The 22,293-nt window shown below is 48.8% G+C and overlaps 1 protein-coding gene across 1 annotated transcript in view; it reads left to right on the top strand.

Moving 5' to 3' along the window:
• Positions 1-3,624: 3,624 nt before the first annotated feature.
• The window catches only part of PSMF1 (proteasome inhibitor subunit 1), a 48,395-nt gene continuing 29,726 nt past the window's right edge, over positions 3,625-22,293 (top strand). Inside the window, exons 1-4 of the mRNA XM_039237747.1 lie at positions 3,625-3,657; positions 3,764-3,907; positions 12,394-12,546; positions 14,019-14,101. Coding sequence (XP_039093678.1) covers positions 3,779-3,907; positions 12,394-12,546; positions 14,019-14,101 — 365 coding nt within the window. The 5' untranslated portion in view covers positions 3,625-3,657; positions 3,764-3,778. The remainder of the gene's footprint in view (positions 3,658-3,763; positions 3,908-12,393; positions 12,547-14,018; positions 14,102-22,293) is intronic.

Below are 22,293 nucleotides of genomic sequence, written 5' to 3'. Positions count from 1 at the left end.
CCAAGAGGATCCTCCCTTTTGTTCTCATCTGTGGAGTACCCTGGGGTTCAGTGTAGATGGAATGTAGTGCTGGCCCTAAGGGCTCACGGCCTAGTGCAAGAGACAGAGCGTACTCATTCTTGCAATGCACAGATGTTAGCATCTCTCTCATGCTGCCTGCTGGGCCAAAGACCTGCAAAGCCATGGCTCACCCTTGTGTGGGGAGGAGAGCAGATGCCGTGGTATCCAACTCACTCCTTAGCAGTCCCACTAAGCACCGAAGGCTACTTCCTCCAAACTCTGTTCCCTACCTGAGGGTTTTTCATGCCCCCAGAAGCAGCACTCAACTGCAGGGAGTGAGTGCAAAAAACCACCTTAATTCTCTCCCCTCAGCTGGGACAAGTCTAGGACGCGTGTCTCCCAGAGTTGCTGGACAGGACTGAGCTCAGGTGCCCAGGAGGTAAATGGCTCCATCACATAACACCTGCTGGCCATGTCCTTGTCTCTCATCCCCACCCTCCTGCTGCACTTGCTTGGAATCAGCTCCCAAATAAACCATTCAAATCCCTGTCCCATGTTGGCTTCTGAGAGACGCCAGAGTAACACAGGGAGGCTGATTTATTACAGGGAAACAAAGTTTATGAAACTCAAGCAATAACTAATTGTATGCAAAGCAGTGGCTGAACGAAGGGATGGGTGGGGGAGCTGTATGCCCAGGTGCAAGTAACGAGGGGGTGTGTTGTCTGTAAAAAAGTTAAAAGCAGTAATAAAGCTGGCTGAAAGCCAGTCTGCTTTTTATTATCACTATACACCAGCCATTATACTAAGTTTCAATGATAAATTCTCCTTCCCCGTGAGGCTGATGGCTCTTGTTGTCCCATAGCCACTCCCTGGCACCCCACTGATGCCAACTGCACTGAGGACGGAGAAATTGATTGTGGGCAGAGGGGATGGGGGAAGGCCTCACTCAGGAGGCAGCATTGATGCCCCAAACACACAGTACTGCCTGCATTTCACACCTCCATGCTTTGCATACGCTGGTTCTCTTTTACTGGGACACCTTTTGTTCCTCAATTCTCTCTCAATCTTCCATTACAGTTCACTGTAGTTGGGTGTTTCCTCCTCCAAGAAGCCCTCCCTGACCCCTAGCCTGAATTAAATTGCCTCCTCTGGGCTTGCACAGACCTCCAAGTGTGCCTATGTCATGACAGTCTTTACACTGGGCCACCTCTGTCTGCGAGGTTGTTTGTTTGTTTTATCACCAGACAGTGGGCTTCCCCATAGTCTACAGCTTGTTCAGTTGGGCCTGGCTTACAGCAGACACTTAGGGATGGGGCTGCCCCTGGGGCACCTTTGTGCAGTTCGCAGCCTGCCTCACCATCCATGGCAACACAGCGTATGGAGGGTTAGTGAACAAATGAATGGATGAATAGGTGGGATTTTTAATAACTGGGGAAGACATTTAAAGCAGAAGAGACAGAGCAAGGAAAAGCAGGGATGCTTGAAAAGTGCAGAGCTTCTCAATGGAAAGGCGAAACGGCTTTATGCCGCAGGAAATAGATCTCAGAAATCCACCAGCTTTAGCACCACCCAGAGTGTGGTCAACGTACCTGCACTCTATCTCAGACACTTAGCCAGACTCTCTGCAGATGGGGTTCAAAAATCTGGGTGTCCCAGAGAAACTCCAGGAACAAAAATGTGGAGTGGCATAGGGCCAGCTAACAAAGTGAGTGATGAACTGCAAAAGGGTGAGACTGGCCCAATTAAGTTGAGCCCACACCAAGAATTCATTCACTTAGCATTCGTTCGTTCATTCATTCATTCATTCAGTAAGTAAGTAGGAAGGCACTCAGGTATACCTGTGTGCAAAACAGATATGATCTCTGCTCCCTTTCCACAGTTCAGTGGGAAGACAGTCATTAAATACCTAAGGTCAGGTTACATTAAATTACCTAATTAATGCTTCACAGGAAAGAAAGCAGGGTAAGGAAGGGATTAAAGAATAGAAGAGGTGGGGCCTCTGGGTGGTTTGGTCTGTTAAGTGTCTGACTCTAGATTTCGGCTTTGGGTCATGATCTCATGGTTCGTGGGATTGAGCCCTGCTTGGCGCCCAGCACTGACAATGCACAGCCTGCTGTGGTTCTCTGTCTCCCCCTCTCTCTGCCCCTCCCTCGCTCTCATGCACACATGCACTCTCCTGCTCTCTCTCTCTCAAAATAAATAAACTTAAAAAAACAGAAGAGGTTATTTTGGATATAGCATCAGGGAAGCCATCCACTGAGGCCAGTAGGAGGTGAGAGGAGTCACTTAAAATGAAAGAGCAAACCATGCAGATGTTTGGGGAAAGAACATTCCAGGCAGAGACAACAGTACATGCAAAGACCTGGAGAACAGAACACGTGGAAGAGGGAACCTGGTTAGGAAGCAAATGCAATAGTCCAAGTATGAGATGCTAGGGGATCAGACCAGGGTGGAGACCGTGGAGGCTGTAGGAAGCGGTCAGATTCAGAATACATTTCAAGGTAAAGTTGACTAGCTTTGCTTCTGAATCAGATATGGGCGTGATAGGATGGAAGTCAAAGTTATTGCAGCCAAGAGTGCAGGGAATGAGAGGAGAGTTAGGATGATGTCAGAGGGAGGTAAGGGGTGGGGGCTGTGCAGACCATATGCAGGTTTCTGGAGACCGTAGGGAGGACATGACTTTCCCTGAGTGTGTTAGGAGCTCTCAGAGAGTTTGAAGCAGAGGAGGACTGTGATTTGACAGGTGTCCTAACAGAGTGTAGTTGCAGAGTGTAGAATTGACTTCAGGGAGACAGAGATGGACTAGGGCAGTTCAGAGGTTGGTGCAGACACCCAAGTGAGAGGCGATGGTGGCTCGCTATAGGGGGCTGACTGGAATGGGAAAACTGAATTTATTTGAGCAGAAACAGTAAGTGGATTTCGAGGATCTCGTTGAAGAATCAATAGGTGGTAAAAAATCACCGAGACGCAAGTGCGTCTTCTTGGAGGAAGCAGCTTCAATTCTCTGAGCTGGTTTTGTCATCTGCAAAACGGGATGATATCGGAACACACCTCGCAGAGCCGTCGAGAGGGGGATGTAGAGGTTTGGTACGGGATCTAGCACCCAATAAGCATTTAATAAACTTTATCCTCGGAGCCAGACTACTAGGTTCTAGTACCATCTCTGCCACTCATTGGCTGGCTGGGTCATGTTGTCCAAACTCACCCCTCGGTAAAAACGGGGCTGTTGTAAAAACCAACTGTATACGGTTGGGTCGCAAGGATTAAGTTAATGAAGACACGTAAGGCATTTATAATAACGTGGCACGTAGCAAGCATTGCCTAAGTGCCAACTATTATTATTCATATATTTTAGCCATAGTTCATAAACTCTTCCTCCACCAGCATTCTGAGGATGGGAAATCTGTGGCCCAGAACAAGGTAGCCTCTCCTCAAGGACCCCTAGGATCCTGCGAGGGGCGGTCTCTCCAGCCACCTGGAAAAAAGGAGACGCCTGCTTTAAAGGGCCGTGCCCCGCCCCGCCTGCGAGCTGTGTGGCGGAACGTTTAAGCGCCGCGCTCAGGTTTCCAGTCGGCGCGCCTGCACAACTGGGCACGCGCTCTGAGTCACTTCCGGCGGCCGCGTTCCGCCCCCGGGGCGGCTCCATTTTGGCCGCAGGTGAGGACTAGGTCTAGGCAGGCGGAATAGCGGAGCGGAGCCCTCCGTGCTCTGAGGGCCGGGCCGGCTCACGGCACACTCTCTCCCTTCCTTCCTCTGCCTGCGGAAGTCGGGGGAGCGCATGGCGGGCTTGGAGGTACTGTTCGCGGCGGCGGCGCCGGCCATCACTTGCGGACAGGACGCGCTCGTCTGTTTCCTGCACTGGGAGGTGGTGACGCACGGCTACTACGGCTTGGGTGTCGGCGACCAGGTACTCCAGAGAGGCTTCGCGGGCCCGGGGTGGTGGTCGTAAGGGGTCTTCTGCCCAGATCCGAGGACCGGAGCTCTGGTCCAGAGCGCCTGCCGCTCCTCTCCCCGCCGGCGTCCCGGCCCTGGGGTTCCTGGAACCTTCGGTATAGTCAGCTGGTCGGGGAGCTCCTCTGCTGTCTCAGCCCAGCGCCCCTCGCAGCACCGCTGGGACATGGTTTGGAAACCCCAGGACAGAAGCTCGCTTCGGCATAGCCTGGCGGTCTCCCAGGCCAGGATCTTGCGGGCCTTGACACCGAGGCAGGGGCGGAGCTCCCTGGAGCAGCCCTCCTTCCCGTGTAGCGGCGGGGGGTGGGGAGGGGGGCTGTTGTCAATATTGCGCTCGGGCCTCCACCAGATAGCTGAGTGCAAGCACGTTTATAGGGGTGGGATTTGAGCTACTACTCAGCCCCAATCGGAGACCCTTTCCACGCCCCCTGGGCACGGGCCCAGAGAGCACCCACACCCTTATCCTTTCACCCAAGGGCCGTGTGCAGTGTGCCCACTGCTATCATCCCTAGCTCAGGTTCCGGAAAACAGCCCCCCCCACCCCCCCCAACACACACACAGGTACACACTTGCACCCTGCATGGGAGGGCTAGGTAAGGTTATCTCCTGGACAGCTGCCCTAGAGGTTCAGCCCCTCCTGCTCGCAGGCCCTCCGTCTTTGAGCATAGGAGCTGGGGGCCTTGCCCTCACACCCACAGCCCCAGGATTGCTGGGCCCAAGCTGCTGCATAAGTCTTTGCTGGGGCCTTTGTTCACTTTCTCCGCCCCTTCCCTGTGGCTTTCACTCTCCTCCTCATCCTGCACCTTAGCTTCCTGGGAGCACTGGGCCTGGCCCCCTTTCTGCTCCTTCAGTTCCCTTCTACTTGGTCAGAGAAGATCTCCTCCCAGCCACACTCCCCCCATACAGGTAGGGTTCCAAGCTTGCCCCTTACTGTTATGTTTCTTCTCACCTTCATGCGGGGAGCCGCACTGGCTTCTCTGGATGGCAGTCACAGCAAGGAAATGGCAATGTTTGCACAGCTCCTGCCATGAAAAACAAAACTGGTATCTCCTCCTGCTACTGCTGGCTCATGTTGGAAATAAGCCTGCTGGTATTGACCAGGCCTCACAATATTCCTTACCAGACCCATATTCTGAACACAGATACCTCATAAGGAAAAGCATATTCCTGCCTTTACAAAAGAGATTTTATTTTATTTTTTTTTAATATTTTTATTTATTTCTGAGAGAGAGAGGCACCGTGAGCAGGAGAGGGTCAGAGAGAGAGGGAGATACAGAATCTGAAGCAGGCTCCAGGCTCGAGCTAGCTGTCAGCACAGAGCCCGACGTGGGGCTCGATCCCACAAACCGTGAGATCATGACCTGAACTGAAGTCGGACACTTAACCGACTGAGCCACCCAGGCGCCCCTCAAAAGAGATTTTAGACAAAAGCTCTATGGATCATTGTCAAAAGGCTCTTTCTATGGGTCTTGCAGATCCAAGACTTAGATAATAAAGGGGGGCTAAGAAAACAAGAGTACAATTGAGTCTGGTCCCATGTCAGAAGAACCTAATTTATAGTTACTTACTAGCTGGTGATGTATGGTGAGTCCCTTCCTCAAGGCCTACACTCACAAACATCCTCCCTTACACTGGCAGCTGGGATGAGGACAGATAAGAGTAATTAAAACATAAACCCAGATGCAAAGACTGATACATATAGAGCCCCCTTTGGCAGTTTCCACAAACAAACCAATTCAGAAACATTCATCCTCTTGAGAGCCAGACAGAATAACTCCTAGCTTATCTATATACAACTTAACCTATATGTTATCCTGTTTTCCACTAAGAGCATCCTGTTATTTCCTTGGTCATAAATTCACTATGACCGGGATATTCATCCTCTTGAGATCCAGACACAATGATTCCTAGCTTATCTATATACAACTTAACCTATATGTTATCCTGTTTTTTAAGAGCATCCTGTAATTTCCTTGGTCGTAAATTCACTATGATTGGGATAATTCTGTAGTTGTCACCGCAAAAGACCTTTCATTGTAAAAGAATTCCTTTTTCTGACCTCATATTGTTTTTGAACCTTTAAATAAAGTCACCAAAACCGACAAGACAGAGATGCCTGCCTGGTGATCAGAAAGAATCTCGGGGCTCGCTCGCTCGCTCTCTCTCTCTCTCTCTCTCTCTCTCGCCGACACTGTCCATCCTTCAGGGACCCCTGGACCTGCCAGAGCCGGCTCGGCCTCCAGCACCCTCAGAACCTACATCAGCTCTGGGGAGCAGGGCACCGCACCCCTTACTTCTCTCTTTTTTTTTCCTTAATTTTTAATGGTTTACTTATTTCTGAGAGAGAGAGAGACAGTGTGAGCAGGGGAGGTTCAGAGAGAGAGGGAGACCCAGAATCTGAAGCAGGCTCCAGGCTCTGAGCTAGCTATCAGCACAGAGCCCAGTGGCGGGGCTTGAACCCACGAACCGTGAGATCATGACCTGAGCCGAAGTAGGACGCTCAACCAACTGAGCCAGCCAGGTGCCCCACCCCTTGCTTCTCTTACGGTGAGATTTTTCACCTTATTCTCCTATCCGATGGCTTTAGTTCTCAAACTCCCTCCTCCTCAGTTTCTCACACAGGCATCCCGCATCTCAGGTTTTCCTGTCCCGACACAGAGCTCTAGGGATCCCTCCTTAAATACAGTTTACACGCCTTGAGCACTGAGCCACCTTGAGATGGAAGCATCCCCCTTCCACTCCCTGCTGCCCCGCTCCACTGTCATTTAGAGCAGTGAGCAAAACCACTGCCCCGGCACACACTTCACGCCCCCCCACCGGGAGTCAGATTAGAAGCACAAGAACTGTCACGGATGTCTGGCTTTTTTTTCCTCCTAGACTTCAAGTAGCTCCCAGGGACCCCAGATACACACTTAGCGTCCCCCATCCCCTCCGCCTTCCAGCCTCGCACACACTTGGATGTAAGACTGGAAAAGAAGGGGCAGCCTCACACACACACTTGGAAGCAGACACCGTGTTTTCCTCCCAGGCAGCTCTGTTCTTGGCCTTTCTGTCCATCTTGCACTTCACTTCCTTGCCTTTCAGCATTTCAGGCCTTTGGAGCAGGTAAAGATGGCATCCCCCCAAGTGCCAGGCCACCCCCTTCTGGTGCATAGTGTCCAGAAACTTCCGGTGTCCCCAGGAGAAACTGTGTTTCCTCACTTGCCTCACTTCACCTTCCTGATCTTGAATGGCCCTTGCACTTGCCCGGTCATGTCATCTCAGCGTGGCCTGGGAAGTCCGGGCAGCTGCTGTAGAGGATGGTGCTGAGTGCAGTGGGATTAGAGAGCGGAGGGGAGGAGCACTTATTTGGTCCCGTCCTTGGGGCTCCTCTGTGGGCCCTTTGTTCCCCCAACCACTTGCCCTGTCCCTCAGCTCTAACAGGTCTGCCTTGCTCTCTGTCCCTCTGCATGGCCCTCACCTTATTCACCCCCAGCTCGCTACTTCTGCTCTGGCCATCCGAATCTGTCCCCACAGAACAGGAACTGGTTACATAGGGCCTGTGTGACTCCCTTCACTTCTCCCCATTTCACAGGGACACCTCGACACTGCAGATCTGCCCCCAGCACGTGTCCCTTCACACACCCATCCACAGCTCTGTCTCAGTTGCTTCGACAGCTTAGGGACATCAGTTCCTATAGGTCATTGACTCCTTCGGTGGCATCCCCTTGCCCAATTTCCAAGTGAACTGTGCAGAAAGAATACGACCTCATCTTAATGCTGCTTTAAAAAGCAGAAAAGGTCCTTGGCTGATCCTAAAAGTCCATCTAAGTCCACTCTGTCCATGGGGCCACGTGTTGAGTTTATGCAGGCCAGAAAACTGCCAGCCCCACATGTGTTAGGAAGGCCAGGGAGGCTGGGAGGTGAGGGTTGTGAAAGGCAGTGCCTGCTGCCCCTGGCCCCCCGCCCCCCTCCCAGTGCTAAGTCATGCGTGCCCTCTGAGGGTGGTGTTTGTCTCACTCACTGGTGTGTCTCTCTGCTTCTGTGCCCTTTCTCACAAGTGCTGCTGAAGCTCAGCTTGCACTTACCCTCTCTGACCTCTGCTGAGTCAGTGTCCACCGGCGGGGGCTGGGGGGGTGGTGGTGGAAGCCCTGTAGAGAGGCATCCTTCCTATTCATTCATTTTTTTTTTTTTTTTTTTTCTAGGAAAGAGAGAGAGAGAGCGTGAGCAGGGGAGGGCCAGAGAGAGAGGGAGTCACAGACTGAAACAGGCTCCAGGCTCTGAGCTGGCAGTCAGCACAGAGCCCGACGCGGGGCTCGAACCCACGAACCGCGAAATCATGAGCTAAGCGAAAGTCGGACGCTTAACCGACTAATCCACCCAGGCGCGCCTCCTATTCGTTCATTTAAAAGAAAGTTTGATTTTCTACCTTGGGACCAGCAGACTCAGCCGAGCCCAGCGGTGTTTGCCGCACTCGGAGGATGTTTATGTTGTCTCTCCAGCCACCTGCTGCTCCCCACCCTCATAAGGGTGACAAGAGAGGAAGGTCCTGAAAGTGTGTGCATGATCATTAGCGTATCGACAGTCAGATACAAAGTTAAACTGTCTGTTTTCCTCTTTAGTTTTATCTCCTCTTGTTCAGGGAAATTGTGTATGTGAAACTTGGTTAGAGGGGCAGTGAAGCCATTGGCTTCGATAAAAATTCACTGTTTGAATTTGGAGTACTTTCTCGAAGTGAGTACCACGCCTCCTAGGAGCTCTACAGAGGTGTCATGTGGGTTAGGTAGCCAGGGGCTGGAGATGGTCATAGATACAAGTCGGAGAATCCTGTTTCCTCTTGGAAGAATCTAAAGATTTTGACGAGAGAAAATGCCCACGGTGTGTTTCTTTGGGTGGATTTCAGCCTGGAGACACTGGAATGAACTCACGGTCACTGAGGATTTTGCCTAAGTGGACAACTGTCTTTACTTTCTTGGGGCCAGTCTGGTGGACCTGGCTGGGAAAATCTTCAGCCATAGACCAAGCAAGTGGGAGTTCTGAAGGCCAAACCCAGCCGTGCTCCTGACTTACTGTGACCTTGGGCCCTTCTCAGCCCCTCTCAGTCCTTAAATTTTTCACCCTTGGGCGGTAAACCACACAGCCATGCACCCTGGCTCCTTCCCAGCTGCGGCTTTCTGGGGGGCTCTGATACTGATGTCAGCACCTAGAAGGCACTTGAATGCCATCTTTGGCCCAATATCACCAGGGCCAGTCCCTCTTAATCCCACCAGTTTTTCCCCGTTATCAGGGCAGCCTTTGGGCTGGGACCATCGTTCCCCTGCAGTGAGAGGCGTCAGCCTCACATGACCCCAGCGTTCCCTCTTGCCCTAGAAGCCAGAGTCTGTGGGAGAGTGAGCCTACTGAATTCCCTCTACAGCGAGGAAGAATTCTGGTGGCTTACATGCCGAGTGTGGAGAGTATAAATGTAAATTCAGAGGCCTCCGGCAGAACAGAGACGAGGCTCATTGTCAAATTCTTGGCTTCCAGAGGAAACCTTAAATCCAGGGCACTCAACCTGTTACAGGAAATGTGCCCGCTTGGACTTGGACGTGGGGAATTGTTTCTCTTTCTCACTTAGGGGACTGGTTTGATTCGTTTCACTTTTGTTTTTGTCACTTTCATTTCTTTGCTTCAGGCCTGTGAGTCTCCTTGTCATCCGGCCAGCTTTTAAACCATGCCAGCTGCAACATCTTGAATTGTGTTTGGGACCCAGAGAGGAGAGGCCCACGATTCTGGGCCTCTGACCTGCCGTTGTCCTTGGTGTGTGCGAGGGCTGCGGTGCCTGCCTTTGTGTTTTGCTGTCATTCATCTTTGGTCCAGCTTCTCCCCCTATATTCTGAGCACAGAGCTTCCCGGCCCGCTCGCTTGTGTTTAGCCGTGTAAATAGGTGTCCGTGAAAAAAGTATATAGATTGCTTTTGTGTTTTAAAAATTTTCTGCATGAATGATACCCAGCTGTAAATCTCAATTTTTTTCTAAAGTTTTAAGAAAAATTTAAGTTATATTTTTGACTATCTGTATGTGGCTACAGTTTGATCCAGTTTGATTCTTGTAACTCCTATATAGTACTCCGCTGTGATCGTGTCTTCATTTCACCTCCGCTTTGGTGCTCACAACGAGATTGTGGCGAAGATCTCTTATCACGTCCCCTGTGCTTTTGTGCACAGGGGGGTTTCTTCCAGGAAGAGAGGGTTGGGGTTAGAGGCTGTCAGCTTACCTACTTGCACCAAATACTGACAGATTGCTTTCCGGAGGGGTCATAGGAGTGTGGAGGGCCACCAGCAGTGTCTGAAGTTCCCCATTCTCCCCACACCTGCATGAACACCGGGCAAAAAAGAAAAAAAAAAAAAAAGGATAATACCAGTCTGATGGTTGTAACCTAGAATCTCAGTATTTCCACCTGTGCTGCTCTGGATGCTGGTAACTTTTTTAACAACGCTTTGTATACTGTTACCTGCTCTGTCTTTTGCTTGCTCATATCTTTTGCCAAGTTTTCAAGTTCCCAATTTTTATTGTTCATTTTCCAGGCTTTCCCTTAATGTGCTACTTATTAACCCCTTTCCGTTTGCAGGTGTGGCAGATCCCCCGTCCTGGCCTGCGGCTGCCTGTGGGGTGTCTATTGTCCCGTGGAGGCTTACATTTGGAACAGTCTCAGAGACAGGCCCTTTTCTCTTTGGTGGATCTCAAGAAATCTCTCCCCACCTGTAAATCACTCTGTTACTTTTTACTGTAGAAACAGTTTAGGGGCACCTGGGTGGCTCAGTTTCATTAAGTGTCTGGCTCTTGATTTTGGTTCAGGTCATGATTTCCCAGTTTCTGAGATCGAGATCCGAGTCGGGCTCTGCACGGAGTGTGGGGTCTGCTTGAGATTTTCTCTCTCTCTCTCTCTCTCTCTCTGCCTCTTCCACTGCTCGCACATGTGCATACAAGTGAGCACTCTCTTTCTCTTAAAATAAACATTAAAAAAAAAAAAAAAAAAAGCGCAGGGGCACCTGGGTGGCTCAGTTGGTTAGGCATCTGACTCTTGATTTCAGCTCAGGTCATGATCTCACAACTCCTGAGTTAGAGCCCCATGGTGGGCTCTGCGCTGACAGCACGGAGCCTGCCTGGGATTCTCTGTCTCCATCTCTCTCTCTGCCCCTCCCCTGCTTGTGCTTTCTCTGTCTCAAAAATAAATAAACTTAAAAAAAAAAGCTTAGTGTTTAAGAAAAATAGTTTAAAAACTATTTCTCAAACTTTAATGTGTAAAAGGAAAGTCCTAGGACTATTGGAAAAGGAAAAGAAGATGTCACAACTCACAGTGATACACCACCCAGTTGGCGGAAATATTTAAATTGGACAGTGACCGTGTTGCTGACCACGTGGAACTAGCAGAACTCCTGTGTTGTTGGGGGAAGTGTAAATCAGCACGTCTTGGAAAACAGTTTGACTTTATCTTATAAATTAGAAGTTCTTTTCCCGCACATCCTCTATAGAAGTTCATCCCCCTGTGTATGAGGACACGTGTATGCAGATGTTCACGGCAGCATCGTTTATAACCGCCAACCTGCGCGCGGTCCAAATATCCATCCACAAGTGAACGTGTTCCTCGTGGCACGTTCCCGCACCACCACACCGTGTACAGCGTGAACTGTCCGGCAGCGGAGCGCCGTGTAGTGGATTGGATATGGTTAAACGCTTTGGCCCAGATAAATCTCAAAAAACAATATCAAACAAAGAAGTGATAATGGTGATGCCGTTGATAAAAGTTCAAAAACATTTGAAGTGACATAATTTTAGGGTCGCATGTGTAGTAATAACAACTGGAAGGAAAAGTAACGGAATTTTTAAAATACAGAGCAGGGGCTACCTGGGAGGGGTCAGGAGAGAGGTTCACTGGGAGTGCCCTGCCCCAGGCTTCGGCGGCAGTGGTGCGGACGTAGGTGTCCGCTTGACCGTGTTTTATCTTGTACATTAGCTGCATTCTGCGTGTGTATGGAAATTGCTCATCATTTTTGTTAAACCACTACATCGCCTGGAGGAGAATACACTAGGATCTTTATTTTTAGCTCACATTTTGGTGATCCTATTGGAGATGGTCCCGGTTCTGAACTTTGAGAAATACTGCCTTGGAATTTCATAGTATCCCTTCAGGAGATTGGCCTTATTCTTGGGAGGGAGGTGGAGAGGACATTCTTAGTAAAGCTAAGGCTGCAGATTCTGTCCAGGTCCCAGTATTGTGTCATCAAGGCAGGGAGCGCTAGAGCATGAGCCCAGAAGTCTAGGTCCCAGGCTTCTAGCTTGGACCTTCTACTTCTCTTGACCTCCATGTCCTTATCTGTGAAGTAAGGACTTGGGAGGGAGTGGGACTAGATTACCTGCAAAGTCCTTCCCAGCTCTGTGTTCCGAGGTCATCTTCCTCCTCTCAACCCTCATGTCTTCTCAGCCGGGTCCCAACGACAGGAAGTCAGAACTGCTGCCAGCCGAATGGAACAGCAATAAAGATCTGTATGTCCTCCGCTATGAGTCTAAGGATGGGTCCCGAAAGCTTCTCGTGAAGGCTGTCACCGTGGAGAACAGCATGATCATCAATGTGCTGGTGAGTCCCGGGGACAGGTTGGCATCCGGTGGTGGGAGCAGATGTGATCACCTTTGTGTGGCCCGTTTAGCAGTGCAGATGGGAGGCCTCCACCCAGTGATCCTTTTGGAACTGAGGCAGGAACGCTCAGTATAGAAACGCTTTGTGCTCAAAGATGTTTACCTTCCGGTATGATCAAGGGAGGGACTTTTCCATCACTGGGGAATGATTATGTACGTTAGGATAAATCCTTTCAGTGACAGCCCAGGAGGAAAAACACTTATTGTAGGCCCAGGGGGCTACGTTCAGTTCTTTCCATAAGCCTAGCTCCCTGCTCTCCTGGAGCCCTTACATTTCTTACTTCCAAGGATGGAAAACTCTTCCCCTCCACTGTGGGCTACCTGACACTCCCCCCCCCCCCCCCCCCCCCCCCCCCCCCCCCCCCCCCCCCCCCCCCCGCCGCCTCCACCCTTAGCACCTGCTGACTCCCTCCCGTTTTTTACTTCCTCAAAAAGTGCAGTCCTGACTACCTGCTCATATCTGTCAGAAAAATGTAAATTATGCCTCTCTACTTCATCATTTTATTCCTTGCCCGGTACCTACCACAGTTTGTAGTTAGGTATTTGTTTGTCCTTTGGTTTAATGTTTGTATTCTGCTCCTGGACTGTACACACCACAGGGGCAGGGAACTCTCTCGCTGACTTCGTCCTGGTGGTCCCCGTGGGCTCGGGGAAAGGTACCGTGCAGTGTGTACTGCACTGTGCCTTGCTTTTTTCACTCTGGTATTTTGGAGGTCTTTACGTGGGAATGTGTGTAGATACACTCTATTCATTTTAACTACTAGATGGTCTGTAATAACTATAATGTATCCCTTTCTGTTTTGATGAACATTTAGATCTTGTATCAGACAGAGTTCTTAGTTACAAACAACAAAACTCCCTTAGGTTAGTTTAAACGGATTGGGTCTATTAAAAGAAGTGGAATGGCTCATTGAATTATTGGAAAGGCTAGAGAAACATGCTTAAGGCCTGGCTTTCAAAACAGTCCCTGAAAACCAGGCCATAGATGCCGCTGCTACTGCCGCTGCCCCAGACACAGGGTGCCGGCAGATGCCGCAGGCTCTGGGTGCCGTCTCATGAGCCATTGGCCCCTCTGCTGCTTCCCTCTTTAGCAAGGTGGCCACCCCTGGCTTTCCCGTGCTGCCGGCCGCCAGGTCAGAGATGTGCATCCATTTGGCACCTCCGTCACATGCCTGTGTCCCAGCTACAAAAGAGCCCAGGAAGTAGGTTTATTGGGCTCTGCCTTAGAAAGGCAGTATTCCTAAATCAGAGAAGTCCCCAAGCATTGGAAGGGTATTTTACATATTACAGACATTCCCGATATGTTTCTTTGTTCATGTATATTTCTTTAGATTGAGTATTTAATTGTTGTTCTCCACCCACCCACCCATTAGCCCAGATATATCCCCAGTCTTTCTGTTTTCATTTTTCTAGGAATGTGGCTCACAGCAGGTATCAGATTTGACACTGAACTTGGATGATTATATCGATTCAGAACACCTGGGTGACTTCCACAGGTACTTCTAAGCGATGGCTTTTCCCTGGGAACAAGAAGAGAGAAACAGTGGAATAGGGTGGAGAGGTCCAGAGAGTCCCGAAAGGTTCATAGAACGATCTTCATCTCCTGGGCACAGGCACTTCTCAGTTCTCTCTTCTGTGTGTAATATATTTTAAGAGAAGATTCACATGGGAAATGCCATGTGAAGTAAAGTGACACAGTCAGAAGTCCACAAGTGCTCCAGTGTGGCCACGGGAAGGCTGTGCGGTCAGGCCAGTGGGGTCAGTCAGAAGAGGCTCCTGGAGAAAAGGTGTGCCTCATTGGATCTCCACTTCCAACTTTGTTTTCTTTTGAATGGACTTTCTTTTTTATAGCAGTTGGAGGTTCACAGCAAAATCGAACAGCAAGGGCATAGGGTTTGCCATGAACACCTCCCTCCACCCACCCCACATGGCCTCCTCCTCCATCGGCACCCAGCCCCAGAGTGTACATTTGTGGTAGCGGAAGAACCTGCCTCAGTGCACATCCTCCCCAGACTCCACCCTTTACATTCAGGCTCGCTCTGGCCGTGCTGGGGTATGTTGGCCTCTGTAAGGAGCTTCCACAGTGGCAGTGCCGTTCCGTGTTCCCACCGGCAGCACGTGAGAATCCCCGTCGCTCCGTGTCCTTGTAAGCCTTTGGTGGCGTTGGTTTTGCAGATCTGGCCATGCTGCTAGGTGTGTGGTGGCATCTTGTTTAACCTATGGTTCCCAGATGACATAGGTGCGACCGTCTTCCCATGTGCTTGTTTGCCGTCTGCGTATTGTCTTTGGTGAGGTGTTCGTTCAGCTCTTCGGCCCATTTTTTAATTGGTCTCTTCTCTTACTGTTGAGGTTTAAGAGTTCTTTGTGTATGTTGGGTACATTCTTTTATCGTATGTGTGTTCTACAGATATTTTCTCCCAGTCTGGCTTATTTTCTCATTCTCTTGACATTTTATTTTGAAATTTGCCGAAAAGGTGGTTTGCAAAAATTTTAGAATGAATGCTCGCATACCTATCATTTGTATTTATGAGTTTTTAACATTTTGCCACGTTTGCTTAGTGTTTTTGTGTGCTGTTGTGTTCTTGAACCACCTGAGAATTATTTCCACGCTTTGCGAACCTTCACCCCTAAGCTCAAGCAATATCTCCTTATTCATACTAGAGCACCTCCTCTGTAACCTTAGTACAGTTCTCACACTCTGGAAATGTGGTGTGGATCTACAGCTGTCATTTACTACACAGGCTGTTGATATTTCTGCGGTCGTGCCGGCAGTATCCTTTTTAACTAGTCTTTAGGTGGGCCACCTGGGTGGCTCAGTTGATTGAGTGTCCAACTTAGGCTTAGGTCATGATCTCATGGTTCGTGAGTTCAAGCCCCGCGTCGGGCTCTATGCTGGCAGCTCAGAGCCTGGAGCCTGTTTCCGATTCTTTGTGTTCCGCTTTCTCTGCCCTCTCTCCAGCTCGCACTCTGTCTCTCTTTCAAAAAATAAACATTAAAAAAAAATTTAACTAGTCTTTTGGCTTTTCAGTTTGAGGGTTTTTTCTTACCCAACCAAACGTCACATATTGCATTTATTTTCATGACTCTTTAATTACTTTTAATCCAGAACAGTTTCCTAGATGTTTGTTTTCCATGGCTTTGACATTTTTGAAGACTCGAGTTCAGCTGTTGTGTAGCATGTTCAGATTGTTTCCTTGTGATCGGATTTATTAGGTTATTTCCTCCTCATTTGATTCCGCTTGAACATTTTTGATAAGTGCGCAGCGTAGATGATGTGCTCTCGGGGCTTTACGTCAGGCACAGACGTCTGTCCTGTTGACGTGGTTCATTTTGATGACTTGGTTGGGACAGTGTGTGCCGGCTCTCTTTATAGTGAAGGTGTCAGTGTTCCATTGTGCTTAGTCCATGACCTGCAGGAATAGGCTAGCAGGCCACAGTATTCTGCTTCCGATGGTCTTTCACCTGGTAGTTGGGCATCTAGTGATGATTCTCGCCGGAGTCCATGACTACAGTGATGTTTGTAAGTCATTTTCTTTTTTTTTATGTTTTTTATTTATTTTTGAGAGTCAGAGAGAGACTGCGCAAGCAGGGGAGGGTCAGAGAGAGAGGGAGACACAGAATCCCAAGACAGCCTCCAGGTTCTGAGTTGTCAGCACAGAGCCCGACACGGGGCTTGAACCCAAGAACCGTGAGATCATGACCTGAGCCAAAGTCGGACACTTAACCAACTGAGCCACCCAGGTGCCCCTAGTCATTTTCTATTCGAATCATTCTTTCCACATTTATCAGCATTTTTTTCTAAAAAAGAGTTTTCTCTTCTCCCTGTCCCCTTTGTTTTTATTTCTTTTAAATACCAGTGTAGACTTAAGGGGCTCTTTTTTGTTTGGAATCATGGTCCATTCCTGTCATTCTTTGGATGCGTAAGTTGTTCCGGAGCTGACCTGTGGGGACCTTCATGCTGCCTCTTTGTCCTTGTGACGTCCCCGTCATTCTCAAAGAGTTGCACACTTTCTGGCACGATAAGGTATCCCAGCCTCCCCTTGCAATCTCTGTGCCCCTGCCTTGAAATGAGCTGGTTTTCTGAGGAGCCGTGATTTCTGTGAGTGGAGAATCATATTCAGAAACCAGAATCTAGGCCCTGAATGTGCTTGTTAATACAAGGGTACCCTTGCGTCCAGGCCCTTTAGATGACTAGAGCTTGGAAGCTTTTTCCTTAAAGTCTTTTCTTAAATTTTAAACCAGTGCTTTCATTTTTAATCTTAACACCAAGGGTTTCTTACTCTCTTATTCTGACCAGTATCTCCTTCTGTGGTGTGGACCCTGATTTCCAGCAGCAGCAGCAGCAGCGCTTTTACTCTTTTGTTTGATCCTAAAGCACACGCGTAGTTTCTGAACTGCTGCATCAATACCAATGAAGAACACGTTAACCAAGCAAAGTTCCAAATACGATGTCTTTCCAGTTCTTTTGTCCTTCAGCTGTGTCCCACTGAGGATGTTATAGTCAGAGTTTTATGTTCAAAATGTACTTAGATTAGTGCTTCCTTTTCCATGAATGTGATGACACTGTCGAATACATAAGCCTAATTATTTCCGCTTTATTCCATGTTAGGGACCTCGTTGCCATCCTCCTCAGGCTTCTTGGTTAGAGGACGCCCAACACAGTCCCCAGAGCTTCCTAGAAACCCTGTTGTATTTTTTTTTAATGTTTGTTTATTTTTGAGAGAGAGAGAGAAACAGACCTTCATCTGAAGCACCTGCAGGCTCCAAGCTGTCGGCACAGAGCCCGATACAGGCTCTCACGAACCGCGAGATCATGACCTGAGCCAAAGTCGGACACTTAACCGACTGAGCCCCCCAGGCGCCCCTGGGTTGTATTTTATTATATCTAACCCACCCCACTCCTCTCAGACTTCCACACCACCTGCCTCCATCATCGTCTCTGCCCCTCTTCCCTGCAGCCTTGACGTGAGGAGACGCCTACTGCTATTCCGCCCACCACCCTTCAGTCGATTTCCCAGGAGTCGGACCAGCCTTTTTAGAACAGAGATAATAAGATCCTGGTTAAAAACCTTGCTTGAAATCCTTCAGTGATACCATTGCACTCATATTAGGATGGCTACTATCAAAAAAAGAAAGAACCCAGAAAATAACCAGTGTTGGCCAGGAGGTGGAGAGATTGGAACCCTTGTGCACTGCTGGTGAGAACATAAAATGGTGCAGCTGCTGTGGAAAACAGTGTGTGGTTCCTGGCAAAATCAGATCACTGTATGATGCGGCGGTTCTCCTTCTGGGTAGAACCAGAACTGTTGAGCGCAGAGTCCAGAATAGCCGTTTGTACACACAGGTTCAGGGAAGCACTACGATGGCAGCAGAAGGCGGAAGCCATGTAGGTATTCGCGGACAGCCAGAACAGATGCGTGGATACGCAAAGTGCGGTGCGTGCGTGCAGTGTGGCCAGTGCTACATCTGTTCAGCTTTAAAAAGGAAGGAAAAGTTGACATCTGCTCCAGCATGGACTAACCTTGAAGGTTTTACGCTGAGCAGTATAAGCCACCCACAGGCAGACAAACCCTGTATGATTCCACTTAGGTGAGGTACCTCTAGTAGATCCACAGAGACAAAGTCAAGTAGTGGATGCCAGGGCCCGGGAAAGTGGGGAGTGGGGAGTTCTGGTTTAATGGGGACCAAGTTTCGGTTTTGCAAGATGAAGAGTTCTGGAGATGGATAGCGGTGGTGATTGCGCAATAATGTGAATACACCACTGAAATGTATGCTTAAAAATGGTTACGATGGGAAACTTTGTGTGTTTTCTCACAATTAAAAATTCTTGTTAATCTGGAAGATACCCAAAACCCTTTGGTGACTGTTGGTTGCTCTTAGAATAAAGAACAAAATCCTTGTTGAGGCCTAAAGCCTAACCCCTGTCCCAGACTCCTTCCCCCTGGTTCTTGTGCCTGGGCCTCCATGCCCTGCTCACTGTCCCCTGTGCAGAGCCCTTCCCCATGCCTGAAGCGCTGTCCCCAGGTCCTCAGAGCAGCGTCTCCTGCCCCCCACCACGACTGAACTTTCGAAACACCCTTTTCAGCATTTCCTAAGCAGGTGTTCTCTGATCAGAGTCATGCTTCCCCCTGGCTGTGATCTCCTTGGGGGCAGGGCCTGGTCTGTTTTGCATGAGGTGGATAATGGCATCGAAGAAGGAAGCGAGGCCAGCCCGGAGCTGCTGTTCAGCGTGCCCCTCACACCCCAACGTGGCTGAGGGAAGGGCGGGGAGTCTTTCCCTTGATTCTTCATTCTGGAATTCCATGGCGAGAGAAGGTGGAAGAGCCTGGGGCGCGTACGAGGCTGCTCACACTCCTTTCGTACTCAGCCCTGAGCAGTGCTGGGAGAAGAAGTGACTGAGTCTCCATTTCGTTTTTGTGAATGCTCTTTTGTTTGGACTTCATCTGGGGGACTCTTTTGTTTCGTTTTTTGGTTACTGTGCGATGAGGGACCCACGTTACTACTCTCGGTGCTGTGAGAACAGACGGCGTCAGCACAGAGAGTGCAGTGCTGGTGCATCAGCGTTCAGACATGCAGAGGGGGAGGTCTGAGCACCAGGAATCATCTCCATGGAAACTGAGGCTCTGCCTCTCCATCTGAGGCCCTCCCTCTCCGCTCTGTCTTACTGCACTCTGTCTTACTGCCGGTGACCCTGAAGTGCCTGCTCTGGTCACCTCCCCCACCGGGCCCTCCTCATTGGTCTTCGTGGCATGTCTTGTCCTCTCTGGGTCGGAATTTGTGCCCCTCGGTGAGCACACTCTGATTTGCTAAGAGGAGGAAGCTGGTCCTTACCGCCACGCCTCCTCTCTTTCCCCTCCTCCAGGATCACAGGCCACAGGCTGTCTTTCGCTGCCACCAAACTGGCAGTGCTACTGAGGCTTAGGGATTGTGCAGAACTCCTTCAGTACTTGGCTGGTTTTATCAGACCTGAGCTCTGCAGGTGAACACACCTCTGCACGGGGAGGTCAGAGGCCTTCCAGCTGTGTCACACATGGCCCATCCAGTTGAAAGAGAATCTAGATTTACCCCTTCCACCCAGCTTGCTCAGGGAAGCAACAAGGGCCCCACAGTCCTGTGTTCTGAGCAAAAACCTCATCTTCACGGGGGTGTAGAGACCACAGGTCCGTGGATCTCCCAAGCCACTGTAGGTGTTAGGCTTTTGAACCACGGAACTCTTTCTTCAAGCACAGTGTTCCTTAGGTTGGCATATTAAACTAGTTAAGGTAAAATTGCTCCAGAAAGAGTAGGGGTAGGAAATCAAGGTCCCTGGGTCCCATCCACTTGGCTTTCTCTTCTTGCTCTCCTTGGGTCCCATTCTGTGCGAGAGAAAACTCGAAATTGCTAGTCTAGTTTAATATTCTCAGTTCATCTTATAGTTATTAATATCAAACCTTTTATTTTGAGACAATTACAGTCGTAAATGCAGTTGTAAGAAATAATGCATACATTTTTTTGTATCTTGTATACATTTTACCTCAGTGATAACATTGTACAAAACCCTTCCTAGATAGTCGAGCCAGGATGCTGACACTGATATAATGATACAGAGCCTTTCTGTCACCATAAGGATCCCTTTTGATGCCCTTATGTGGCCACCCCCACTCCCTCCCCATCCCTAACCCCCTGCCAACCACCATTTATTCTCTCTTTCTAAAATGTTCTCATTTCCAAAAATGGTAGGTATCTACATGAAATCATACAGCATGTAAGCCAGGGGGTGGCTGTCCTCGCTCAGCACAGTGCTCTTGGCATCTGCCCGAGCCATTGCGTGCATTACTGGTTTGTTCCTCTGTAACGCTGTGTGTGCTTCACCGGGTGTGTGTGCAGCAGCTTGCGTAACCACCGCCCCTTGGAGGGTAACTGGCTGTTTGCATTGGTTTGCTAGTGCAGATGAAGGTGCTGTGGATGTTCGCGAGGAGGCTTCTGGGGGGACAGCATTCTCCCTTCTCTGTGGTGAACGCTCAAGGCCACGGTGGTCATTGCATGTTCAGGTTTTTAAGAAACTGCCAACTGATTTTCTCCGGGGTCGGTGCCGTTTGATGTGTCCACTGCCAGTGTGCAGTATGGCTCCTCTGTCTGCATCTCTACCGGCATCTGGTGGTGTCACTCTTTTCCATTCTCCTTATTCTCCTGTGTAGTGAGAACCTCGTCGCAGGTTTAGTCTGTGTTTCCCTAATGGTTAGCGGTGAGCATCTTTCTGTGTGCTTCTGCCATCCGCGTGTCTTCTTTGGCAAAATGGCTGCTCGTGTCTTTTTCCCATTTTCTGTTTGAATTGTTTGGGGTTTTTTTGTTTGTTTTGCTCTTGCTCCTTTGAGAGGTTTTATATTTTTTAGAGGCAAGTCCTTTCTGAGATGGTGGCTTATAAATGTTTTCTACTAGCCTGTAGTTTGTTTCTTCATTGTCTTAACAGCATCTTTCACAAAGCAGACATTTTTAATTTTGATAATACTTTGTCAATTTTATGGATCATCCTTTTGGTGTCAAGAATGCTTTGTCTAGCTCTAGCTCCCCCAAGGTTTTCTCCTATTCTTTTAATGGTTTTATAACAAGCAACAGCCTTTATTTGTTTTTTAACATTTATTTATTTATTTATTTATTTATTTATTTTTGAGAGACAGAGGTAGACAGATTGTGAATAAGGGAGAAGTAGAGAGAGAGAGGGAGACACAGAATCCAAAGCAAGCTCCAGGCTCTGAGCTGTCAGCACAGAGCCCAACATGGGGCTCAAACCCACAAATGTGAGATCATGAGCTGAGCTGAAGTTGGATGCTCAACTGACTGAGCCACCTAGGCGCCCCTTCCATGTCTTTTTTTTTTTAATGTTGTAACTTTTATGTTTTATAATTAAGTCTGTAGTCTGTTTTAAGTTAATTTTTGTATAAGGTATGAAGTTTAGATGAGGGTTCATCTTCTTGCCTGTGGATGTCTAGTTGCTCCATCGCTACTGTTCTTCCTTCACTGGATTGCTTTTACAACTTTTTTGAGAAGCGGTTGTTTCTATGTGGGTCTATTTTGGGGTTTTCTGTTTTTTCCCATCGACTTTTGTGTGTGTCCCTCTGCCAGTATCACGCAGTTTTGATTAATGCAGCTACGTAGTAGACCTGGATATTGAACAGCATGATATCTTTCACCTACTTTTTCTTGTCACGACAGTCTTAGCTCCTCTAGAGTCTGTGCCTTGCTCTGCAAACTTTAGAATAAGCTTGTCTACGTCTATGAAAACCTCGCTGTGATTTTGGTAGGAGTTGCATTATATCGTGGGGAAAATCGACGTTTTTACTGTGAACGAGGTATATCTCCATTTATTAGGTCTTACTTGATTTCTTTCATCATCGTTTTGTAATTTTCAGCATATAGATCTTCAACATGTTTTTGCTACTTCTTTTCTGGAGGAGGGGGGTGATTGCAAATGGTCTTCTGCTCATAGTTTGATTTTCAAATATTATTAGTGTAGAGAAATGCAGCTTATTTTTGTATTTTGATCATATTTATATGCAGTCACCTTGCTGAATTCAGTGTTCTTGGAGGTTTTTTTGTAGATTTCTTGGTAACGTCATGATAGGAGACGATCGTATCATCTGCAAATAGGGGCAGTTTTAGTCTTTGCTTTCTAATCTGTGTGCTTTTTCTTTCCTTTTTCCTATTTATT

The sequence above is a fragment of the Hyaena hyaena genome, unplaced genomic scaffold, assembly GCF_003009895.1.
Source record: "Hyaena hyaena isolate Hyena2069 unplaced genomic scaffold, ASM300989v1 scaffold_131, whole genome shotgun sequence".
Classification (NCBI taxonomy): Eukaryota; Metazoa; Chordata; class Mammalia; order Carnivora; family Hyaenidae; genus Hyaena; species Hyaena hyaena.
The sequence above is the reverse complement of the archived record's forward strand: the minus strand, read 5'-3'. Positions and strand labels throughout refer to the sequence as shown.